The following is a 25,647-nucleotide window of genomic DNA, read 5'->3' on the forward strand; positions in this document are numbered from 1 at the left end:
AAATTTGAGGTTGCTCCTAGTGAAGTGGTTCTCAAATGGGGGGGGGGGGGCCCAAGATTGATCCAGGGGGCCACAGATTTTATGGCATTTATGAAGTATAGAAATTTCTCATAGATTTTACACAAACATCAGAAAAATAACCCCACCGACCAAAAACATTGATGTTCCAGCATAGTATAACTGAATATGTATTTGTTTTAATTAAGTGAAGTTTAAGATGATAAGTTTTTATTTGGGGGGCACAAAGCGATGCACTCTACACAAAGGGGGGTCTTACAACAAATAAAATTTACGAACCACTGCTCTAGTGTACATGTAGTTTCACATCTTCTATGCTATAGTGCATCCTAGCGGTGAGGACACGGCACACTACTCAAACGACAAGCAACGCAGGTCGCAGGTTTTTAATCATGTTCTTTTATTGGAAGTTGTTTGTGATCCTCAGTTCACTACAAAACGATCAACTCTTCCAGAACTACACATGGCAAGTTCAAAAACAATGAGGCAAATCAGAATAAAAACTTTATACAGTATAAACCACCCAGTTTTAAAAAATAAAACTGCTTTAAAAAAAACTACAAATGAACATGATCAGAGATGCATGACGGGAAGGTCCAGCGATCAGTTCATCACGAAGACTCCCTGCTGTGAACACACGGGTCAACACCGAGACGGATACATTCCTGTGTGTCGTCCGCTGGCCCCATCAGTCGCGGTGTGCAGGGTTCACAGTAAAACCAGCGGTGGAAGATGGGAGTCGGCACTCCTTCAGTCAGGTGTGACACATAGGGGTGCAGGTTTAATTGTTCATTGTAGGCATGGGTGATGTCCGGACTGTAGAGTGTGTATGGGTGCCGGCTCATCGGATCCTCTTCTGCTGTCGTGCTCGATAGATGTCGTGGATGGGAGGCGCGACGGACCCTTTGTCTTCCTCCTCATCGGAATCTGCATTTGGCCTTTTCAAGGCTTTGTTTGCCACAGCGTGATTCTCCAAAGGTCCGTTTCCTTCACTGCTCATCTCAAACTGTTTGCCAGTGATCAACTCTACAGCAGCTTCTACCGCTGGATGAGATACAGACAGAGTTAAAGAGAGAGACATTTATGAGTTAAAGCATAACAAATTTAACATCATTAAGATTTTAGCATTGCAATGTTAATGTATTCATAAAATGTTTATTTGGTTTTAAAGTCTCTGGTGTTTGATTTCAGAGCATTCTGGGATACATACTCTCGGGCAGTACACATCTTCTGAGAGACTCCATCAGCTCATCAACTTGCACAAAGGGACCCTAAAAAACACAAACACGTGAAACCTAAAAAATCTCATTTGAAATTTGTTAAAGACTAAATGTTGTTGTACTGACAGAAAAGCAGCTGGGAGGAGGGAGGAGCTTCATGAGAATGACAGCAGTGGGTGGGACCGGAAACACTCCTCCAGGGACGGGGTGAAGTCCAGGAGCTGCCAGAAACACGTCACAAAACATTTACGCATTTGACAAGCTTTTGTGCATTCGTGGTATAAACTTGATCAGTTTGCGGAATCGAACCCATGAACTTGATATTATTAGCGTGAGCTGAACAACAACCAAAAAAAGATGCTCACGGGCGAGATGTCGTGGCTGGAAAGGGATCATCTGGCTGATGTCGGGTTTGGGGTACTCGGGTTTGCGGTCGACCTCATCTTTTTGTGTTGGGGCAGATGGAGTGACCACAGCTTCTTGGATCAACGATGCGTATTTGGCACGAGACACGTCCTGCCAATAGATACATTGTTACTATAGGCTACCGTTACATTCATAAATGAGTACTGACTATTAAAACTCTAAAAACTGAGGTTTAATAGTATAATAGTAGAACGGTATAATTTGTGATGTATGAATATTATATACACATAATTTCACTGCTATCCTGAAACCTTTTATCTCCGTATTTTGCCGTTTTTTATTTTATTTTTTGGATATCATTATTAACAGTCACCCTTTATGTTTGTCAATGGGTTTTGCGAATATCTAACCAATAAAAATATTAAAAAAGTGCTTGTCAACATCGTATTTAATCATTTAAAAAGTACAGTGTTCAGTTATCATATCATAACTCATATTATATAATATCGTAGCGTAACGTTGCGTATCATACCATACCGTATATACTTCTATATAATAACATATCATGATTCCTAGCTCACCTTGTATCCGAGGGCTTTGAGCTCGCTGGGAGAACAGGGATACAGATCCATGAACTTGTACCGGTCCACCAGCAAAGCCGTCTCCTTGCCCTCATATTCATCCTTAAAGGCCATGAAACGTCTTCGCTCCACCTTCAGAATACTGGCCAAGTCCCCGATGTTGCTCTCAAAGGCCAAGAAGCGTGCCCAAATTTCCCTGTTATTACCAGAAAAACACAAAAGAAATCAGGATGATATGTTGCTCAAACACATAATGTACACATAAACTACATAAACAACTTTACGGGGATTAAAAATCACAATTCTTGAAAAGTAATAGCAATGCCCAGAAAAGTATAGTCAGTTCTCTTTAAAGGGACAGTTCACCCAAAAATAAAAGTTCTGTCATCATTTACTCACCCTCGAGTTGTTCCAAATCTGTATACAGTTCTTTGATCAGATGAACAGAGAAAGATATTTGGAAGAACTGTTGCAACCAAACCGTTTTTGGCCACCATTGACGACCACAGTAGGAAAATTTACAACGGCAGTCAAAAGTGCCCCAGAACTGTTTGCTTTCCTACATTCTTCCAAATATCTTATGTGTTGTTCAACAAAACAAAGAAATTTATAAAGCATTTTTTCTTCTATGGTAGTCAATGGTGGCCAAGAACTGTTCGGTTACAAGCATTCTTCCAAATATCTTGTGTGTTGTTCTTCAGAACAAAGAAATTGATACAGCTTTGTAACAGCTCTAGGGCGAGTAAATGATGACAGAATCTTTATTTTGGGGTAAACCGTCCTTTTAAAATCTACTAGAAAAGTATCCACAAATGAAGTTCACTACATTGGACATGTTTCACTAACATCTGACAACCAGAAAGTGTGCAAATACTATATACAGTATTCACTTTGAACAGTATTTCTTCTCATTAAAAATGTTTTTGTGCGAAATGTTTCGGATAAAAGCAGACTAACCCAGACTTCTCAGGGGAAAGACTTCCAGACGTGAGCACTCTCTCAAACAGGACTCTGGTGTTGTTGTCCTCTGTGTCGGAGGGAAGGACAAACAGCTTAAAAACAAATCTGTCCTTTTTTCGATCATAATTCCTGTCAAAGCTTTTCGCCCGTCTTCATTTTTTTGTAACAGCCTAGCGACAAGATAAACACGGCTGACGTTTACTGCATGGTAAACACCATCTCCAAGCCATCACCTTTCTAAAGGATAAGCATGGTTTGTTTGGTCTGATAAGTACTCCTGTCAGATATCATCATATCTGTGTGTAAATAAACAGCCCATCTGACAGTCAAAGAGCTTAAGGAGACGTCAACGATACGCAACCCGCCCTTGTTTTAAACCGCTTTTCACCCAACATAACCTGTTCGAAATATAGATGGTGTTAAATGTGACATCAGCGCTGATGTGGTCGATATCATCATTGACGGTAATGTGTGGGTGAAGAGCGTTCGTACCGTTTAAGTGAGAGAGGTAATCGATGTAGGCTAAAATGTATTCAGGAATGTCGCCGTATTTCTTCAGTCCAAGCTCAAATATCTTAAAGGCCACGGATTTGTCCTGTTGACAAGAGAACGTTCAGTCAGAAATTGTTGTTGCTTGTTCTGTTCAAAAAGCATTAACAATATAATTCAAGACAAGAACTCAAATACAAATGTTTTGTGTGATTAAAATGGTACCTTGCTGCAGTAGTATTCCATTAAAGCAGCAGTGACGTACACATGATGCCGCGTCCGAGGGTCTTCTCTGGCTTTCTTAAAGATGGATCGGCCAGACTTGATGCCTTCAGCTCTTCTGGCAAACTTCATGTACTGAATGTAGACCTGGACAATAGACAAACAACAGGGGTTAGACTCTGGGAACAAAAACAAGCGGTTATGGATTATATAGATATAGTATTTGTGGCTACGTTATGGCTCACCAGGGTAGGGTCGATATCTTCTATCTCCAGGAGGCGGTTGTATATACTATGAACCTTTTCATGCTTCATACGACTCTGAAACACAAAACAATAATATTAAGGATCAAATGTGGAATGACTTTTCTTGATTTTAAGATCTGGGGCACCATAAACTTCCATAGTAGGAAAAAACTACTATGGTAGTTAATGGTGCCCCAAAACTTGTTTAGTTTCCAACATTCTTTCAAATCTCTTATTTTGTGTTCAACAGAACAAAGATTTTTTTTAAAGTTTTGGAAGAACTTTCCAAACAGAATTTTCATTTTTGCGTGAACCGTCCCTTTAAGAAGCAAAAAGATTTGATGTCTTATGAGAAAGCTGTTTACGAAAAAATGTATTTAAATTAAAAACAAGATTATTTGTCTTACCCCAATGGCAAACAGCTTTTTCTTGTTTTAAGCATTCAAGATTACGTGTTATAAACTTAAAGGTCCAGTGTTGAAATTTAGTGGCATCAAGTGGAGAGGTTGCGAATTGTAACCAGCGGCTCACTCCACCCCTCCCCTTCAAAGCACTACGGTGGCTGACACAGGACTATGATGTCATCACTTTTTCTCTTTTTGCCGAAGGAGATAACGTATTTACAAAATGCACTCTGTAGAGCAGTTTGTCCTTTCAGGGCTACTGTAGAAACAACATGGTGAATTTCCATGTAAAGGAATCGGTGATGTACGTAGAGCATATAGAAATAGCTCATTCGAAGATACAAAAAAAACATAACGCTTCATTGTGTAAGGTCTTTATACACCTCTGAAGACACAGTTATGTATATTATATTGCATTTCTGTCAATAGATCTTCCAAAAAATGACACACTGGACCTTTCAGAAAATTTACAAAAAGACAAATTTATGCTTCTCAAGTAAAATGTCTCATCTCAAGGTTATTTACATAACTAGACGAACAAACTGGACGGATTTTTCTTTTGCAGTGTTGCCCCTTTAAAACATGACAGTATCCCAGAGAACAAGGTCAGTTCGACAGGTCTCACCTCTTCATAGTCTGCAAAAGAGAAATAAAGCAGCATGTTCTTCTTAAGAAGAGTTCCTATAGCACGCTCGTAAATGTTTGCTGCCTCGTCACTGAACAGCTTGGCATTATTCATGTCCTGAAACAGAACGTACCAGAATATAACATTAAAGAAAGACAAAACATGCTGTATTTAAATTATAAGACACTTACATATGTGGACAGAGGTCAGACCGAGTTGGGTACGAAAAGTGATGTACAAACTAACCCCTTTTTCTGCCAGAAGTTTACTGGATTGTTCCAGGTACTGGGCAGCCTCGTACCAGATGTCAGGATGATGTCCAAGTACCAAAAGGCACTGCTCATAGGCAAACATAACTGCAGAAAGAACCAAATTACTTCAGTAAAAACATCACCAGACATTATCAGTATGTGTGTTCTCTGGGATTGAACCCATCTTGGTGTTTTCAAGTTCAACCAATGACATTTACATTGTATTCTGCAATGAGAAACTCTTAAGAGAGAATAAAACAGCAATTGGTCGATTGTGGATCTCGTTGCTCTATAAGAAACTTAAAGAGAAAGTTCACCCAAAAATGAAAATTCTGTCATCATTTACTCACCCGCTTGTCATTTCAAACCTGTTTGACTTTCTTCCTTCCGCAGAACACAAAAGAAGATATTTTGAAAAAAGTCTGTAACTGAACAGCACTGGCACTCATTCACTTCTATTGTATGGACCAAAACCAATGCAAGTGAATGGGGGCCAGTTAACAACATTCTTTAAAATATCTTCTTTTTATGTTCTGCGGACTAAAGAAAGCCATACAGGTTTGAAATGACATGAATGTGAGTAAATGATGACAGATTTTTCTTTTCGGGCGAGCCATCGCTTTTAAAGAAACGCCCAGGTAGTATACTGGTTGAGAGACCTCTTTTAGTGATGAGGGTCTGGTCTTCAGTGCGCAGCGGGTTACTCTTTTCCCATTGGATGTACTTCTTCCACATCTCCACCTGCTGGGCCTCCTGTGGGGAGTTCTGAGGTGGCACTGAGGGGGCGTTCCGGTCCAGACCCTTCATCACTGTCTCGTACTCCTGCAGGAAAAGACATCATCATTATGAGACAGAAAGAACCAGGAGGAACGTAACAAAAAGAAATCAATGATTTCAAGCGTTTTCTAAATCAGATGCAATGGAAATCATTACTGTTCATAAATATAAAACATGCCGAAAACAGAGTATATTAGTGTCTCAACCAAACTTCTAAGGGAGCCTCAAGATGAACTTATTTCAAATAAGACATTAGCAGCCAAAATAAACTAAAACGACTGGGGGGCCTTGAGATTCACAGGTGTATCATTTTTCTGGTCTATTAAATGTCAATAAACTGCCACCCTTGCAAAAATCATGGTATGAGTTCGCTTTAATATGAAAAATATTTTTCTTTGTTAGTGTTTCCTAACAAAGCCGTGAGAAGCTGCTGAGCAAATAAAAGTAAAAGCACACAGTAAAATCGCCAGTGTTAAAAAAGGTCAAATGAACATTCAGAGTGTGGATTATATGAACACTGCGAGAGTTAATTTCACCTTTTTTAACACTGGCGATTTTGCAGTGCAGGTGTTAAACTGACCTTGGCAACTCTCCTGGCGTTCATGTAGTCTCTGCTCCGATCTTCAATCATCTTTTTGGCCAAGTGCACATTTATGCCCTTCAAAACAAAAGTTCATTTAAAGCAAACGGCAAAAAATTTCAAGCAAAAATTACGAAAATGAATATTGTTTCCAAAGAGATCACTATAAAACAAAAATTTGCTCAAATTAGGGCTGTCAAACGATTAATCGCATCCAAAATAACAGTTTGTGTTTACATAATATCTTTGTGTTTATAAACACATACAGATATATGCATGTATTTAAGAAACATATAAAATACAAAAATTAATAAATGTTTATATGTAATTTTAATTATTGGTAAATATAAACAATTCACCTAAAAAATTAAATAAATAAATAAATATATATATATATATACATACATTTATGTGTATGTTTTTGTATTTATAAATACAAAATTAATATGCACAATACACGTACACATATTATGTAAACACAAACTTTTATTCTGGATGCGATTAATCGCGATTAATCGTTTGACAGCCCTAGTTCAAATAAAAACCAAGTATTCATCCTTGCGTTGTTCTAAACCTGTATGAAAGCCCCCATTGACTTCCACTGTAAGGAAACAAAACCACTGACACATTTCCCAAAATATCTTCTTTTGTGTTCCACAGAAGAAAGACTCGCATTCAGGTTTTAAACAACACGAGGGTGAATAAATGATGACAGAATTTGAACTGTCCCTTTTGTCAGGATGTTTACGAAACAGTCACAGACTCACCTCTTCATATTTACTGTAATCCCTCCAGAGCTGCTCAATATTAATCATGGGATTGACACAGCCCCTCTGGTACACACGTCTGACGGCCGTGATGCGCTGATTCTCTGCGTATGACCCCACGGCCTCCCTACAGAACATACAAAGATCTCTTCAAACGCTCTGTATCCTCTCATAAACTGTTTGAATGACATTCTGAGAATCTACACTGTATACTCACACTCCCTTGAGGAAATTGATGTAATCCACCCAAATCTGAAAGAGCAAACCAGCTGTGAGTATTTGACAAGAGAAACCACAGCAAAACTTCAAGATCAACGAGCTGACAGAGTTCTCACCTGATAGGACATGATCTCCATACCGATCTTATCCAAAGCAAAATCATACGCCTGCGCCATCTTTTCCCTGACAAACAGCAGCGCATGTAAGTCACATTCTGTGTGTCTGTTAGACAATCGACTAACAGCTAATAATACGTTGTCATATACGACCATACGATGACGGATGTGACATACTTATAGCTGGGCAGTTTCCCTTTGGTTTCACGGACATATGAGAGGTAGCACTTCCACAGGTCAATGTGCAGAACCTTCATTAAGCACCTCTGAAATAACTGAACGAGACATTGACGCGCAATGAAATTCATCCCTTTCATATCTGATTTATGCATATTCATATATGAGATATAAGACACAATACAGCTTTATACTAAAATGATTACTAAATTATTCCCACAAAATTATTCTTAAAGCTACAATGCTTCAAATATATATTATGTTTTTTACACATAGATTAAAAACAGACATCCTACAATGTGAGAAGGCCCTCGTAAAACTGTATTGCGATACCATGGAACTGAATGAAGAACATATACCATCTAATATATTATATCTCATAAGCTCATTTTACATGAATACATTTACGCTGCCAGGTCTATGGCATTAGATGTATTATAATAAAGGGTCATTGCTAAAATGGATCATTTTTCTGATCATACCTCATCAGAGGGCCAAAACAACATAAGCCTATATGATCAAAGCTGACATTTTGATATCTGATGTCTGTTTTGCAGCAGACAGAACATTTCTAATGTAAGAAAAGACTATTTTATTTGTATGTAACCGAACAGCATCAGAAATTATAAGTATTATTCAGAACTTATATTCAATTGTGTATTGCCAAAAAAAGAATCACAATGCTTTTATGCTCAGCAATATGCAACAGATTTCTATGTGCATTAAAAAGACTATAAATTCATAATATTTATGATAACATACCAATATTTTAATACCTGTTACAGGTTTTTAAAACCTTTATTTATTTTCATAATTTTGCCCCCAACAACTGTTACAGTACCCGTAGCTCTCTGAACGCTTAACAGATAAATTCAAGATATGGTCTGTAAAGAAACATATTTTCACTTCTCCCATAAGGCTGCGTTTTACATGTGGAGGTAAAAACAGGTTCTTACCTTTTCAACCTTGTCATAGTTTTTAGCCTTGATCTGTGGACACATTTAAAAACCAACATATTAAAGTGAACACACGTGCCATATGGATGGCTAAATTGATAGCTCTCTCACGCACATGCACACAAATAATCCCTTTTGAGATCAACAATGTGACATTCACACAAGCCTGTATAATAATACCTCAGTTAGAAAGAATAATGATTCCTACTGGCTGATATATCAATCTGTTTGATAAATGTGTCCATTTGACCAATATTTGCCTGTATGCATTGCATGCCTGACTGTCTCGTTACCAAAAGTGGTCATCGTGGCCAGAGGCTCATCCGAAATGTATGAAGTCTTGTCAAGAGATAATGTATGTACAAAACATGTAGTTTGTGTAACATCAAAAAGCAATTCTTATACTGGCCATTATATATTTCACATTGAGACGTACCTAAAAACCAACCCCCCCAAAAAGAAAATAGAATTTGTCCCTTAAAAGGTTTTGGATCATGCTGAAAATGTGAAACTAGAATAAAAATTGAATATTCACATGCCAGTGTTGGCACAAAGCCAAAATTCTTCCTAAAGGATAACAAATAACTGAAAGACTTGCGTTTGCATGTCGTACAGCCACACAAATGAGAAAACCAAAGAAAATGATCAACCTATGTGTTGTATGTATGTCTGTCTCTCAACACAGATTAAATGTGTTCATAAGATGTTAAGTGCTGGAACTCTAATGCTAAAAAAACAAGACTGTACTATACAAAAACAATGCAAGACAATAACTCATAATACAAAAATAATTCACTCATTTATTTATTTTGTGCAACACAAACATGTGTAAGTAAGACTTTACAATAAGGTTGTATTTGTTAACAATTAGTTATTAGTTCACCCAAAAATGAAAATTCTGTCATCATTTACCCTCAGGTTGTTCCAAACCTGTATGAATTTCTTTGTTTTGCTAAACACAAAGGAAGGAGATTTGGAAGAATATCACCCCCCCATTGACTCCCATCCTGGGGAAAATACTATTGGAGTCAATGGGGGTGAAATCTGTTTGGACATTCTTCCAAATGTCTTCCTTTGTGTATAGCAGAACAAAGAATTTTATACACGTTTGGAACAATCTAATGGTGAGTAAATGATGACAGAATTTTCATTTTTGGGTGAACTATCCCTTTAAAGCAATAGCGAACAATACGTCTACTACATGTATTAATCTTAGTTAATGTTCATTTGAGCATTTATTAAAACACTTAAAATCAAACATAACTGTTAACATTAGTTAATGCATAGAAACCAAATATGAATAATCATTTTATTGACATTAAATAGCATCAATTAAGGGATAATGTACAGGCAGCCGGCTGTTATCGCAGAAATAAGCTCCGACAGTGTGATCAGTGCCTGATGCGAAGCGGTGGGTCTTGTATCGCACTGAAGGGGCTTATTTCTGCGATAACGGCCGGCTGCTTGTACATTATCCAGTTTATTACACGGCTACTTGCCACATGCGGAAAAAACTGGACATAAAATGTGAATTTGAGATATTTTACTAGCTCATTTTTACCGAATGCAGATCTTCCGTGAGGAAAAGCCGTTTAGTTTCGGTTTTAAGGCAAGAAACGACATTCAAATGTCACGAACAGGCAATTTGGTTTAATAGTTTGTAAATATAATGTCATATATGTTATTAAAATACATGTTTATATTTAATTTGTCAGAAAAACCTGTCAAAATAATTTGCTGCATCCGGGTTACCATGTGTTATTAGTTTTGAGAGGTTGTTATCTGGGAATAACGAACCTGCAAATGTCGCGACTGGCCAATCAGAATCAAGCATTCCAACGAGCCGTGTATTAACAAGGATTATTGCATGCTGAAAAACAATATTGCTCCCTGTTATTTCATGTTTGCTAAGGCATTTACAAATGTTATCAAATACAACCTTATTGTAGCGTTACCCATGTATTTACTGCAGTTACGTTGTTGTCAAGTAGAGTACAAGTACATAAACCAATAACAGTCTGAGAGCAAATTTGAATAATGTGCATATTATTAGAACATCTTGAATTTTAAATGGTGAAAAAAACTAACTCGAGACCAAACTGTCCTACACTTCAGAGTTAACTATTGCTAACACAAGGAACAAATTTCAAGCAACATTTCCTGCTAATAAGAACACATGCACAAACATTCACATAAATGAAACTTACACAGACCAACAAAAATGTTCCATTGTTCTGATAAGCTGAGCAAAATGATCAGATAATGCAAACCAATGAGTGACAGCGATAAGTCTCTCTCAGCAAGTCTGTGAATAACAGTGATTTGACCACATAAAAAGTAAAGCGTGTTATTTAAGTCACTCACTGCTTTTGTTAAAATTTCAATGTTCAATAAGGATTAAAAAATATATACTAATATTATATTAATTATTATTTGAATACACACATTTGCCACCTTAGTAATATAGCCGACTATCCTACAAATTGGTGTATTTATATAAAATGTGTGGTCACAACTGTATATACAGAATTTAGCGCCGGAACTATAGATTTTAAAATACATGTATTAAGGCTGTTTGATGGGTTTCTTTTGAGACGTTGCAAGATTTAAGCACCCAAGTACTGCTACAATGGTGGGGTTATATAATATTTAGAGTTGTGCTGTAAAGCCAGCACATGATACTCTACAGGAATAATGAAACGCGTGTGTTGACATGTATGCAATTCTGTGGTACAAGAAAAAACAGATGGTTAGACAGGATCAGGAGGAAAAACAAGTGAATCTGATGGTCCCATATGTATGCCAAACAGGCCATCATTTTGAAGGCATTATGTTAAAGCTTTTGGTGCAGTTTAGATTTACAGTCAATAAAGAAAATGATTTTTGTTAGCAAAATGTTAAACACACAGCTAATTGACTGCACACAAAATGCAATTTCTCTAGTTTTTTTATTTGTTGACGTTGGCAGTTTTGTCTCGACGGACAGATAAGCCACGCCACCATCACCAGCATGCCAACACTATGGGGGAATGATGATAGTGGACAATATCCACTAAGATCGGGCAAAATTAATGTGAAGCACAGCTAAAGAGCATGGCTCCTCCTGACACATGCATGCGCACACTCACACTGAAACTCTGAAACGGACTACAACGCACATTACAACCAAAAGCCAGACTTGATACACTTGAGCTTGATTTTATTACTGCAGGTAAAATAATTCAGTTAAGTCAAAACTGTTCTGACAAAAAATATGTATGGTAAGAATGCCCAAACATGTGGCAACTCATCCGATCCAACATCAGTATGTGAACACTATATCTAGAATTAACGTGTCCCTGATTGTTTGATAAAAAAGCCAATAACACAAACAATTTTGAATTATAATTATTTGTGTATTAATTACAAAATCACATTTATAGGACAAATAAAAAAACATTTCGAAAGATTTTCATTAAGATTTAATTCATCATATTTCAAAAAGCCCAAAATATCCATTCGATTGGACGCATAATTCATGCCCAAAACGTGTTTGAGAGAGAAAAGGATTGAGATTATTTGTGAAAGTCACTGATTTAGATAGTTAGATAAGAACTATCATTTTATATTATTGATTAAAAAACAATAAATTACAACCACATTACTAATGAAAAAGATACCACAAAAAAAGGAAGCATAAAAATACCTTTTTAAAGAAACCCCACATTTAAAATAAGGGGAAAACTTAAAATTTGCATTCTATTGTTGTTACAACTACAGCGCACAGTTTACAACCTACAAGAGATTTAATGTCTTTACGAGCTTTTGCCAATCAACATTTTTATTTATTTACATGCTTTTAATGCAGAAAGCTTAATCTCTTCTATAAGGCTAATAAATATTTTGTTGTTGTTGAAATAACCAAAATTAAGCACAGCATGTGTTCGATTAACGTGTATTAATGCTTCCAATGCCATGTGTAAGATACTTACCATTACAACAAGCCATACAAGGCCTATTTGATCAGACAGAACCGAATGTGGCCAGCTGTCGTGTTCTGTGTTGCGTACTTGTCATATACATTTTTACATATTTTTGTCTGGAATTTCGATAGTAAAACTAGATATTATGTACTTTATGTAAACAACTATATCTGACAGACTACAACTCTGAATGTGAAATGAAGGACAAACGACTAAATTGGACAAAATCTTGAATAATTACAAACCACAACAACCTCAAAGAAATGACACAGGAGGCAAGAAATTGACACACGTAATAAAGGCTAAAGCACTCCAATACTATTAAAATTGTTTTAATGCTGTTGCAGATAAAACATGCAACAAAATCACCTCAGAAACTGAAAGGTATAAGAAAAGAATAACTTCAGAACCCCTACGTGATACAAGCTAGAAGTGTTTCTCTGTTGTGCATGTTGTTGTGTGAATATCACATTGTTGATCAAAATGGCGATAAGCATTGTCATGCACAGATATGAAAACTTGATCAAATCAAAATAAAGTTTAACCTCAGCTTCAATGTATAGCTTCCAGAATCTGCCCGAACTGGGAAACTGGGCGACAAGTCGCTCGTATGTCTTCCTTGCTTTGTCTATGGGTTGATTCTAAAAGAAGTAAAATGCATTTACATACATAATCATACAGGACTGCATGTCCCGGCTTACATTTAACAGAATCGCTGTTAGAAACCCTCCCGTTGCCCCCCCGCCCCGCCCCACCAAACATGTTACCCCAGGTAGAAGAGAATGCAACCCTGCGTCACTAAACCTGTGCTTCTCGAATCAGTATGCTCCAAGCGTCGAGGTCATACGGATTTTCTTCCAATTTCTTCTCTGCTTTCTTAACCTTCTCTGGGATGTACTCTGCCGCCTGTGGAGGAAAAGTGCCACATGTTATTCATAATATAATGTACTGTTTAATACACAAACACTGGACTGCAGACACACAACTGGCTTACTTCAAAATGTGAATTACAGAGCGAAACATTTACAGACTTGTTTTTGCAGTATTTTTTTTTTGTTGTCTAGGTAGGGTTCATCTCAAATGTGCAGCAGTGAGCACAGAAAGTAAATCTACTAGTGCACATGAGATTTTAGCAAAATAGCCCATACTAAACTAGATCAGGTGAACCCAAGGTGCTAACTAACCTGTGAAACAACAGATTGGCGTCTAAAATGTCTGCTATCTATGTAGGGCACAAAATAGGTTTTGAAACGGAGCCAGGGACTGATGCGTGCTCTGCTGTTTATCTTGATATACGAAAGATAATGTTACTGTTTAATGCATTAACGAATCTGTCTCAATAAATGAATAAATGTGTGGATCACTGTAAACATTTGAGAAACCTTAACCGATTGCATTGGGCTGTTCTGCAGTAACACCGCCATCACCGAAGAAACATCATTATAATGCCTGCCTATCTGTTAAACTACCTCAACAAATCCCTTAATATATTGAAGTACTTAAAATGATGACTGTATAAGATGCATCCAATGAATGAGGCATAAAACATTCAGACATACACTTTGGCGTGATCTCACTAACTAACGTTAGGCCGCAAAGAAAAAAACCGATCACTCAAAAACTAGATCTTTATGTTACCTGGTCTGGAGCAGTTTCGGTGGACATGTTGAAATATGAATGCGGTCCAAATGAAAAACTGTCGACTACTGTAAAATAACAAATACACGGGGCGCAAACTGTTTAATAAAGCATTGTTTATTTTTGCAGACTCTTTGTGCGGCCTCGCATCTCTCTCCGTTCGTTAAAATGGCAGCGGCGCGCCGTGAACACACACACAGACCAACGCCACGCCCACCGGAAACGACTCGCTTTTAAATAAACGATTGTAAATTAACTTCAACACATAAAACTTAAAAACGATATGCAAACATTCAAAGTGTACTTATTATGTGTAGTTAAAGAAAATAAATAAACTTATAGAACAAAACAGCTATTAACAAATTACAACAATTAAGGATGCATTTTAAACTTTAGATATCATAAAATCATAAATACACACACATAAAGTAATTTATTACATTTATAAAATATATAATTTATCACATGCATATATGCAACGTTTTTTCGCCAAAACCTTAAAGATTAGTTTACAGTTACTTTATTACATAAATAAGAAACATAAACTCGTTTGTCTGTTTACGTCTTCCCTTGTTTATTTATTTCTTTCAACACTATCTTATAATGTTTTCTTAAAGTTCATGTTACTTAATATTTTTAAAATGCGAAAATTCACATTTTAAAACGGAAAGGCATTTGATTCATACAGGCAGATCTTCGGACACCGTTGCTAACATTTTCCCAGCATTCCTTGCGGGCGGTCTTTTCCTCCATTTTTGAGACAGAATCAGGTAAGCGTTTCAAATTTGTCTTACAAAGTGTGAAAATTTACATGCGTATGATGCAAGTTGAATTGCGATTTCTCCAAATAAGTATAGAAGTGTTATTTAAGTTAATGTTCCGTTGCGCCGTCTAGTTATATGGCGTGTGATGTTTGGGATTTTAAACGGATTGTGTGAGCGAGCTGTTCTACAAGCTAACCTGCGAGTTGGATTTATAAATACTCGTTACTGTAAAAGTTGTTGTCCAAGTCGTTAGAAGATTGTAGTGTCTGCTATTTCTATCTTGTAGCGTTTATTACGGGGAATAAGTGTGCGAACATTTTATTGCAGTGCAGTGTTAAGGTAGATAAACGCGCAGCACTGTAAAGCTGGTGTGGATGTATCAATTGGGTATATAATGTTTAACGTTAACGTAAAATAAAAAAGAGAAATGGTTTGGTTTCAAACTAAATGTCAATGTTGCTTTGTGTTTTTAGGTTTAATTGACCTGGTCAAAGCATCATCATGCCTGGAAGGTAAGCTGTCAGTATATTGTTATGTATTGATAATGCGGTGTTAAAACAGTAAGGCAGAGATGCACGTGTGCCTAGATTACTTGTCACCTGACACAAAGACAGTGTTAAAAAACTCATTTATTTAATGTAACATAAATATTTTATTTTACTGATCTCTATAAATTGACCCTGTTAAACTCTAGGCTGTGGAGTAAGGCCATATTTGCTGGCTACAAGCGTGGTCTGAGGAACCAGCGTGAGCATACTGCTCTTCTCAAGTTGGAGGGAGTCTATACCCGGAATGAGATCGACTTCTACCTGGGCAAACGTTGCGCCTACGTCTACAAAGCAAAAAAGTGAGTGGTGTTATGGGTGGCTTTGTTGCTGAGATGGTTGCAGGGATGGATGTGTCTCCATGCAAGACTATGACGTTTGTTATGTTGTTAATATCTTTCTGGCATTTAGTTTACTTTTTTGTTTGTCAGCATGAAATTGAAATGAACCTGGCTTTATTTCAAAGTGATTACTTGCTCTGTCTATAAAATATGTTTTTGTCAGTTGCCATTGAGTTCCTCTATTTTGGTCCAGTATACCCAGAATGCATCCCTGCAGATGTAAAATAAGTCTCAATGTTTCATGTTTACTTTAAAACAGTGGCAGATATCATAATCGTGAATCAAATATCTTGACGCTTTCATGCAGAATGCATATTGAATGTTTGGTTTTATTTCATATACTTTTCATCCATGAAAAGTATTTGTAATCTGAAGTCTGTTTGTCTAAAGGATCACTGCAACTCCTGGTGGTAAACCTAACAAGACACGTGTCATCTGGGGTAAAGTCACACGGGCTCATGGAAACAGTGGAATGGTTCGTGCCAAGTTCAAGACCAATCTTCCTGCAAAGGCCATTGGGCACAGGATTCGTGTGGTGAGTGTTAAAATTTGATGGCTTTGGCCTTTCCTCACACTTCTGCAAGGAGCAATCACAGCTGTTGTAATTTGCATAGACGCAACATATAGATAAACTTTGGTGGACATGCACAGCAGATTGTTCTTGTTGGTCTAATACAGAAGTATAAATCTTGAGGTCCTAAATGTTTCTAACATAGATCACTAATAAAATAGGCGGTAACCTGTGGCTTTGTTTACTGGTATGCCAGGATTATTTGAAGTTTGTCTAATGTGTTCATAGTTTCAGAGGGGAGGTTTCCCAGACAGGGATTGGATTAAAGAGCTAGTCACCCCCCCAAAAAAATTCTGGCATTTACTTGCCTCCAAGTTGTTCCAAATCTCTATAAATTTCTTTGTTCTGATGAACACAGAGAAAGATATTTGGACGAATGCTTGTAACCAAACAGTTCTTGGACCCCATTGACTACCATAGCAGGAAAAATTACTTTATCATTTTTTTGTGTAGGACAGCAAACATTTCTGGGGCACTTTTGACTACCATTATCATTTTTTCTACTATGGAAGTCAATGGTTACCAAGAACTATTTGGTTACAAGCATTCATCCAAATATCTTTCTTTGTGTTCATCAGAACAAAGAATTTTAACAACTAGAGGGTTAGTCATTAATGACACAATTTTCATTTTTGGGTGAATCCCTATCCCTTTAAGCCAGGACTAGACCTCCGATAATTTAGGACGTTTAAAGGCCTAAGTATGGTCCATCCGTCCACATTTGCGTGCTGTCCACATGATGCAATTTTCATCATCAGAAGAGTCCGCGGTCGTCTGCACACCCCGTCCCCTTGTTTTGAGACCACACGGCATGCGCGAAAAAAGTGCCCTAGTCCACTAGGGGTCAATACACACACAGAAAGTGTGCAGTGTGCCGTTGTCGAAGAAGAATGATACGAAACCAACACACTGAAACCAAGAACAGTAAGCTAAGAAGCATGTCCTTCTCCATACTGTTTAGTTGTTCTTGTTGTCTAACTTGTTCAATTGTTTCAATGGCGAAAACACTTCCTCAATCATTAATTTGCAGTGGGTCTGTGAATGATGCGACTCAGTGCTGACCTCTGATGGTCTGGTAGAGCACACATACTCGTTTGTATTGCCTATGTGTTGAACTTGGACGTTTGTGCGTGAAACGGACGCGGAAAGTCAAGTATGCCCGGGTAGGTTCTAAAAACATGCCTTACAAGCACATTACTTGTGTGTTTTGAAGGCCCTTATGTATTTTAAAACATTTCAGTGCAAGGTGTTTTCAGGTTAGACAGCTCAAATGTTTATTTTAGTGTAGGACTACTCTTAAGCCCTGTATGGGAAAGCACCCCATAATGTGGTAGTCACATAGTTTTATAGGGTTGGCTATCGTTTACTGTTTATTTTAGACAATTTTATCGGCAAGTCATTTGTATTGTTAGTAGGGTTTCTAGCAGCTGTACTGTGAGTTTGTTATAGCTGTAATCTTTTTTCTTTTTTTTTAAGAAATTGTATTTCTTGTTTATGAATGTTTTGCTTGGGAGTTATAAAAGAGGGACATTTTAGTTTAAACTGTAGAAAAATGCTGATTTATAGGTTCCTCAAGAAAGGCTTGGGCAATGGTGGTTAAAACCTGCATGTGTATTCTTTGGGAATCCTTTTATTGACACTGTCTTTATTCTTGGAATTTGCAAGTCACTTTGAATGGTGAACTAGAGAAACTTTGACTGTATTCTTTGCTCGGAGGCACACTGATACTTCAAGTTCCAATTGTCTATTCATTTTACTCTTGTAAAGAACTTGTGATTGTCTTTTGAAAATGTTTTGTTACAAAAACATGCCATGTCTAGTTGTCATTAAAAGCTGTTTTATCCAGTGTTAAATGAATAACTTGTTGCATTTCTTTGTTTTGCAGATGCTGTACCCATCTCGTGTGTAACATGCTTTTGTGTACAGTCAATAAAAATTGATCCAAAATTCTTGTTTTGTCTTGTTTCATGTTTTACTCTTGTGTTTTCATTTGTGTTATACCTTTAATATCTAGTGCAAGTTTATAAAATTCAGTGTTGAGTTAAATGTTTGATATACAATCAAGCATTTTAAACATGAGAGAAAAGACTCAGTTTTCTCCAGCTGGATTTACAGTGCTCATGCTCCAGTAGGCCTATTTGTACCAAAAGTTGATGTATTTTGGGGAACTAAACACTTTCACCATTAACAACACTTCCCTAACTTAAACAACGCTTGACCTTTGCTGTTACTTACTAGATCATTTTGCCTGAATCGGACTTCATTTACAGTACATTTATTAATTCTTTTATCAAAAGGGGTTTGTAATCGAGGGAGATTAACTGAAGAATGATTCGATTTTGTGAAAGCATTAGGTTAACTTGCAAAAAAACAGGTACCTTGTAAAATAATATCTGGTTATTTTGGTGATGGTGGCAATTATCATTTTAATGTTAGAAAACAGACACTTAGAATTTATCGCCACTTGACACAGAACTAAATTGACTGTAAATTTGGGAAGATATGTAGCAAAAGCTGCTGAAGTGTTATATAGGTTATATATATATATATATATATATATATAATGTACATATATAAATGTAAAGGCCACACATTGATGCAAATGATAAATGCTAAAACGATAGGGGCGATGTGATCTGTTGAGAAGAATGAATCGTTGCTCGGATGTGTCACAACATGTTCATGTAGTTTACCCAAAACGAGTTTTTCTACATCATGCACAGTATTATCATTAAAATGTAATGTCTAGAACTGTAATTTTCCACTGTGATGAACACGATCCCCATCGCCCTGTAGTACTCGCGTGTGACTGCAGAGGATGCGCGTCTTCTTCTCTACCGCAATAAACCCCGCCCACTGATCGAGCGCTGACGCATTTATGGTTCAGTGACTTCTGGGTATTGTAGTTTGAACATACGAGCACTCGAATCAAGTAACCGCTCACCACACTACATTTCCCAGAAAAGTGTTCGTCTGATTCCTTCAAATAGCTGGTTTATAACGAAGTTGTTTTGCTCCATCCGCTGTTGAAGATCCGCAGACTATCAAGAGGAACGAACAGGTACCTGCAGCAATGAACGTTTTGATCTTTTATTGCATATTTACTTTAGGATTTATCGTTTACTGTGCTTTACATTTTACATACGTGTAAATCTGACACGGTGTTTCAAATATAATTTAATGATGTTGGTTCAACATCATTTGAAATGTCCTGTCAGGTGCTAAGGTTTTTTTTCTTTTAAGCATATTAAACTGATTATTAATAAGAAGTTCGTATGTTAGTATATTGTTGTTATAGTGGACATGACTCTGCATACATGACTCTTATACATGTTAACGTTACTGATGTTAGGTGTCATCTATTGTCTGTGCTGTGGGAATGATGCGCTGTTTTTAACGCATTTCATCTATGCCAAATATGTTATTCGGTTTTACGTGACACGACAAATGTTATGTAATTTAAATTCAGGAGGCGTAAGTTAGGTGATAAAAAATAATTGATTTTTGCTTAGAAATTTAATACGTTAAAAGGGGATTATTGTGTGGTCTAAAAGTACAGCTTCTTGACACTATAGTAAATACGGACAGGCGTACAGAATGCACAAATGACATCTGTCTGGTCTGAAAAGCCAAAGCTTTTACAAGCCTTGTAAATGTTCGTATATGAAGCCCCTGCTGTCTGTTGTTTTCTTCCATACGAGCTGAAACTACGAGCTGTTTGTTCTCAAATGCGCTGGTGGAGGCCTCGAGAGCGATTACAAAAAACATAAAGATTCATATTGTGTGGCATTTACTAACTTTATTTAATGCCATCCCAGGTAGCTTTTGCGTTTTCTTCGCGTACCCCAACAATAATCCGTATTGATTATTTGCGGGATATACAGTAAATCAATGAATTTGTTATTGTGTATTCATTCGTTATGCGACACAATCCATAAATCTCATTCAGCTGAGGAAAAAAGTCGTTACGTCATATTAACGCTAACTTTTCAGATTGGCTGTGTTTCAAAGCCTGTTAGGCTACCTGCCTAGACAACACTGGCTTTTCTCCATCATAGACTAACCCTATCTCATGACCTGGCAAGATCATGTCTGGGTTATATTCCCCACAAATACAGTACATTTATTTTGGAGCTAATGTTGGGATATGTAATAGTTAACTACTCGAAAAGCACAATACAACAAAATAAAATAGTAAACAAAAGAAGAACTTTTAGAAGCATATTTGCAGTCTAGAACATAACCGAGGTTTGGAGGTGGTCTCTTTTCACGTGGGCCTGTGTCCAAACACTTACAACAATGCCCAGAACAGGAAGTGTTAAACTAAATCCAGTTAGTTTTTCTGACGATCTCCAACGGGAAAAAGTGATAACTTGTCTTTATAATATCACTCTATGTAACGTTATATAAATGCCACTTTACCTTACATGAACATTTTTATATTTTATATAAAAATATATTTTATACTTTATATTTTAGGAGGGGGGTTCCTTGAATACATCATATTTAGGGGTTCTTGGCATCATAAACTTGGTATAATTATAGTATATGATAATCTCTTAAATTTAGACATTTAAGAGAGCATCCAATAATTATTGATTTATTTATGACACCTCGAGAAATGAATTATTAAAATCTTTGTGAATCGTTTTGGTAGATTCATATGAACCTAAAGGGTAAAAGGTTTAACAAGCAATTTGTTCACCGATCTGCTTGTTGCTCTCCTACAAAGTTTTCCCAAAGTTTTGTAAGATAATAAAATCTAATGCTGTGTTCACACCAAACGCGAATTAAGTAATTTGCACGAGTACATTTAAGTCAATGTGAAGACACGAACTCGGGCCAGACGACACGAAAGATGTGAACGCGCAAGTTGAATAATTCAACTCTAACGAGAAATTTCCCGCGAGTAATAAAGATACGCGTTTGGTAGGGGTGTAACGATATTTCGCGATGCAAAAATGTTACGATGCGCATCGTAGAGAGATGGGGATATTTTACGATACGTTTAATTCTATTCGTTCAGCGGTCAAGACGCTACCTACTCTGCGCCAGCGCGTCACGTGTGCTTATCTCACATATGCGGTAGAGAGAGAAGCACAAGACACAATCTGTGTCTCCAAGTGGTTTACAAAGCGTCATATTTTCCTTCACAATCGCCGTTAAAACACAGCAAACTTGAAGCGTGACTGCAGGCGAGTCACCCCGAAACTCATTACAAAGTCAGCACAAACGTTTTTAAATGCCAATGTTAGTTTATCCGCTAACGTGAGCTGCTGCATAACGTGATATGCCACATAAAGTAAGCCAAAAGAAACCAGCGCTGTTCCGATCAGAGAAGCGATGAAGTGAGTCGTACTGTATATTAAAAGACCGAATGACATGCTAAAAAACAAGTATGTGATCTGCATGATTGAAGAAATGTAATACAGTTTATGTAATATGTCTTTTTGAAAGATTTTTCTCATTCATTACTGTCTCAAGCTAAGACAGCGCAGCTTCAAAGAGACACGAGCCAATAGCGCTTGAGCGTGAGTTCTGTCAGAGCGTTTCATTGGTTGAATGTACTGAATGAACACGCCCTTCACTGACCGAGTCAATTGAGTCAAAATGAGACTGAATGAACTGCTACATGTCGTTCATGGTCGAATATTCTCTGTGTTACAACAATGCATAACCAGTAGTTACTCAACTTTTCTGAAAAATAAAGGTAATGACCTGGTTTAATTTAATTCCAAGGTAAAGTAAATTATGTCGAAACAGTTAAATCTTTGTATGGAACATTTAATTACACCAATTAAATGAGTTAATCCAGATAGATTTTAGTAGATAATATAATGTAGATTTCGTCGACTAAAAATGGACTAAAACTATGATAAATTGGGATGACTAAAACTAAATTGCATTTTAGTCAAAAAATTAAAATTGGCTGTCAATTTCAGTTAAGCCTTAAAATGTTAAAATTCTTTATTTAGTTGTATGTGCAACAAAATAAGTTACTGAAATTGTTAATATTTTGAAAATAAATGTTATTTGAGTTTCAGTTTCATTTTTGAATTTTGTTAAAAATATCGAGATGTGTATCGTATCGTGAACCCAGCATCGAGATATGTACCGAATCATGAGCTGAGTGTATCGTTACACCCCTAGCGTTTGGTGTGAACACAGCATAATAAAATTACATTTGCTTATTTTCTCTCATTTGTTCAGATTTAGAGACTTTGACAGATGTTGGTAAAAGAAGATGAAAGGACATGATTCGGGAAAGGACTGTCTGGCATCGGGCTCTGCATACAGGGCCGTACCATCCAGAGACCTACCCGGCACTGAAGAAGACCATTACCAGCTGTCTAAAGTCCAGGTCAGACACCCATATGTGCTTTGTCATTTCTCAGCATTTGTGATTGTAAATCAAATGTTGAAGATATTAAACCTTGTCCAAATAGCTAAATATTCTAGATCATTATTTGGAATTTCATACCATTTCTATCAACAATATCTCACTCGCCACGTTTGTTTATATTTTATTGTGAATGCACTTACCTGACCCCCAAACATAACATATTGCACATTACCTCAATGCAAATTTTCTGCTATAGGAATAACGAATACTGTCAAATTATTTTGTTTTTTAGAACCTGTGATGTTTTGTTTTCAGTCATGTGCATGTCTTACGCTGATCCTCTGGGTTATATGCGATGTTAACCTAAATATAAAAAAACAATCAATCAAATATATTACTTCCTTCCTTGTCAATGGTATTAAATACATTCCTGCTGATCAGCTCTGGTTGTTTTTGAGGTATGAAGATCACGTCATGTGATGGAACATTAAAGAACGAATGCTTTGGCTGTTGTTTGTGTTTAGAAAGGCATCCAAGCTCTTTTGTGTTTGTTTTTTGTATCCCGTACGCTCCGGTCGTCAGCATTTTGTCAGCACGTTAAGAGATGGTCCTGTGCTGCCTGCAAATTTTCTTTGTCTGTTTCCATCACCCTCTCTCTTTCTCTCTCTGTATGTCTCAGCCGTCCGGTATAGCACTAGGGATGCTGTGTATGCAGGCAGTGGTTGTGATTGGCTGTTCATTCTGCAAGTAGGGTCTGTTTACATAATAAATGCCCGCCCTGTTTGGCATCAACAGCCAATTGCAGTCTTGGTTTCCGGTGATGCGTACAGGAGCCTTTGCCGCTGATAGGCCGATGCCCCCCTCAGTGCTCAGATGAGCTTTGTGTTTGTGCAACGTGAGCGAGGACATGAGGAGGGGAGGGGTGCATCCGGCACGTGCTGAAAAGCAATGCGAAACACTTTCACGACAGGCTTCTCTCATTTATGTGATGTAGCCAAACGTGTAAAAATTGTTTAGTTGCTTGTTTTCCACTAAGGTTACCTCGTGACAAATTCTTATATGAAGGATGCATTATGTTAAAGCATGAATAAAGTGTACATATTACTTATATAATTTAAAATTTAAGATGTATTCTTTTTGCATTTTAACAAATATAATTGACTAAATGTGTTTACTTTCTGATTTCCACTGGGACTCTATAGCTGAGCTATCGACTGTGTTTGTCTCGCTTTTTAGATCATTCTGTTCTCAGTTCCTGACTTCTGCATTCTGATCAGCCCCAGATAATGTTTCCTTTTTTTTGCCAGCATTTTCCCATGTGAGCTCGTGACAGAATTGCTAAAGCTGCGATGATTCATTGGGTGCCTGACAAGAAAATTGCCTTTGAGTTTTATTGTCAACCTAATTTATATTTCAATGTTCTCTGCACATCTCTGTCAAATCTGTGAACATATTTTCTGCACTTAATACATTTGACACAAAATAGCTAGATCCAGTATTTTATTTAGGATAATAAATCAGCTTGTATTTGTTAATAGTGTCAAACTTACATCACCTCATAACTGTGACAAGGTCAGGCTGACACATAAATGTTTAATAATTTAATGCAAATTGTTTTATTTTTTGTTATGCAAAAGAAAAAAGTCAGTATGAAAGAGAATCTGCTCTGCATCCTGTTTTACGTAACTCTTTTGTGACTTCCATTTTTCCGACAGGAGGCTGTGGGTTATTGATTTATTATAGGCCATGATTCACAGAGTGAGGGTGGATCTGTGAATTTTGTAAAATGCTGACTAATACCTATTTGTCTATTCATTGAGTATTTTTTTCTCATTTATATCGATGCAACCAGCCCGAGTGATGTCAGCCGAAAAAATGAACTAAAGCACGTGCGCAATCATTGCCAACAAAACACAGACATATGACTCAGTTTCACTAACTGCGTGCGGTTCATGTCCGGCATCTTTTAGCGCTGGGACTTTTAGCGCCGCGCCTTCTATGAGTTTCAAAACATTTCCAAATCCAGCGTTATATCCACCGTTTATATAACATCCATCACTGAAATGCCGTGAACAAATAAACACACACCTCTCACTATCTCAAGAGTAATGAGCTGCAGCTGCAGGCGCAGCCGATCTTGATGCAGCGCAGCCAATCTTGATGGTAAGCAGGTCTTGTATGGCGTTATTATAATGACAAATGTCGCGAGCGCATTATTACAAGGCGAGAGCGCAGTCTTGTCATACGAGCGCGCGAATCTCTCCGCTCGCACGCCGATTTCCTTTGCTCGTGGACAAAACTGGACGCGCGCTTTCAACTATACGCTGCTCTCTTATGAATGTTCAATTCAATTCAATTCAATTTTATTTATATAGCGCTTTTCACAATGTGCATTGTTCCAAAGCAGCTTTACAGGAGCAAATAAGAAAAACACAGAAAGGTAAAACACAGCACAGTGCATGGTGTTTATAGACCAAGCAAGATCATTATAATAAATAATATCTAATAAA

At 37.2% G+C, this 25,647-nt stretch overlaps 3 protein-coding genes across 3 annotated transcripts in view; 2 read left to right on the forward strand and 1 right to left on the reverse strand.

The window, feature by feature from the left end:
* Window positions 1-397: 397 nt before the first annotated feature.
* Window positions 398-14,757, reverse strand: cstf3 (cleavage stimulation factor, 3' pre-RNA, subunit 3). The gene is made up of 21 exons (XM_057348466.1): window positions 14,574-14,757; window positions 13,740-13,841; window positions 13,481-13,576; window positions 8,974-9,006; window positions 8,018-8,115; window positions 7,841-7,907; window positions 7,723-7,757; window positions 7,506-7,632; window positions 6,739-6,816; window positions 6,041-6,203; window positions 5,377-5,486; window positions 5,131-5,247; window positions 4,102-4,176; window positions 3,860-4,003; window positions 3,638-3,740; window positions 3,143-3,212; window positions 2,186-2,381; window positions 1,604-1,754; window positions 1,365-1,459; window positions 1,229-1,289; window positions 398-1,062 (listed from the first exon to the last, which is right to left on the reverse strand). The coding sequence occupies exons 1-21, from the start codon at window positions 14,598-14,600 to the stop codon at window positions 860-862; spliced, it is 2,151 nt and encodes a 716-aa protein (XP_057204449.1). The 5' UTR covers window positions 14,601-14,757; the 3' UTR covers window positions 398-859.
* A 503-nt stretch (window positions 14,758-15,260) lies between these two features.
* rpl35a (ribosomal protein L35a) lies at window positions 15,261-18,745 on the forward strand. Its single transcript, XM_057348016.1, has 5 exons — window positions 15,261-15,343; window positions 15,811-15,849; window positions 16,032-16,184; window positions 16,614-16,758; window positions 18,680-18,745. The coding sequence occupies exons 2-5, from the start codon at window positions 15,839-15,841 to the stop codon at window positions 18,701-18,703; spliced, it is 333 nt and encodes a 110-aa protein (XP_057203999.1). The 5' UTR covers window positions 15,261-15,343; window positions 15,811-15,838; the 3' UTR covers window positions 18,704-18,745.
* Window positions 18,746-19,730: 985 nt separating this feature from the next.
* Window positions 19,731-25,647, forward strand: part of abcc5 (ATP-binding cassette, sub-family C (CFTR/MRP), member 5) — a 38,002-nt gene continuing 32,085 nt past the window's right edge. Inside the window, exons 1-2 of the mRNA XM_057347404.1 lie at window positions 19,731-19,855; window positions 23,005-23,155. Coding sequence (XP_057203387.1) covers window positions 23,039-23,155 — 117 coding nt within the window. The 5' untranslated portion in view covers window positions 19,731-19,855; window positions 23,005-23,038. The remainder of the gene's footprint in view (window positions 19,856-23,004; window positions 23,156-25,647) is intronic.

The sequence above is a fragment of the Triplophysa rosa genome, linkage group LG12 (assembly GCF_024868665.1).
Source record: "Triplophysa rosa linkage group LG12, Trosa_1v2, whole genome shotgun sequence".
Taxonomy (NCBI): Eukaryota; Metazoa; Chordata; class Actinopteri; order Cypriniformes; family Nemacheilidae; genus Triplophysa; species Triplophysa rosa.

Coding starts and splice junctions, on each gene's coding strand:
- rpl35a (XM_057348016.1), top strand. Junction 16,185..16,613: donor TACGTCTACAAAGCAAAAAA/GTGAGTGGTGTT, acceptor GTTTGTCTAAAG/GATCACTGCAACTCCTGGTG. Junction 16,759..18,679: donor TTGGGCACAGGATTCGTGTG/GTGAGTGTTAAA, acceptor TTTGTTTTGCAG/ATGCTGTACCCATCTCGTGT.
- cstf3 (XM_057348466.1), bottom strand. CDS start 14,600: ATGTCCACCGAAACTGCTCCAGACCAG. Junction 4,004..4,101: donor AAGATATCGACCCTACCCTG/GTGAGCCATAAC, acceptor TCTATTGTCCAG/GTCTACATTCAGTACATGAA. Junction 1,290..1,364: donor CTCCTCCCAGCTGCTTTTCT/GTCAGTACAACA, acceptor TGTGTTTTTTAG/GGTCCCTTTGTGCAAGTTGA.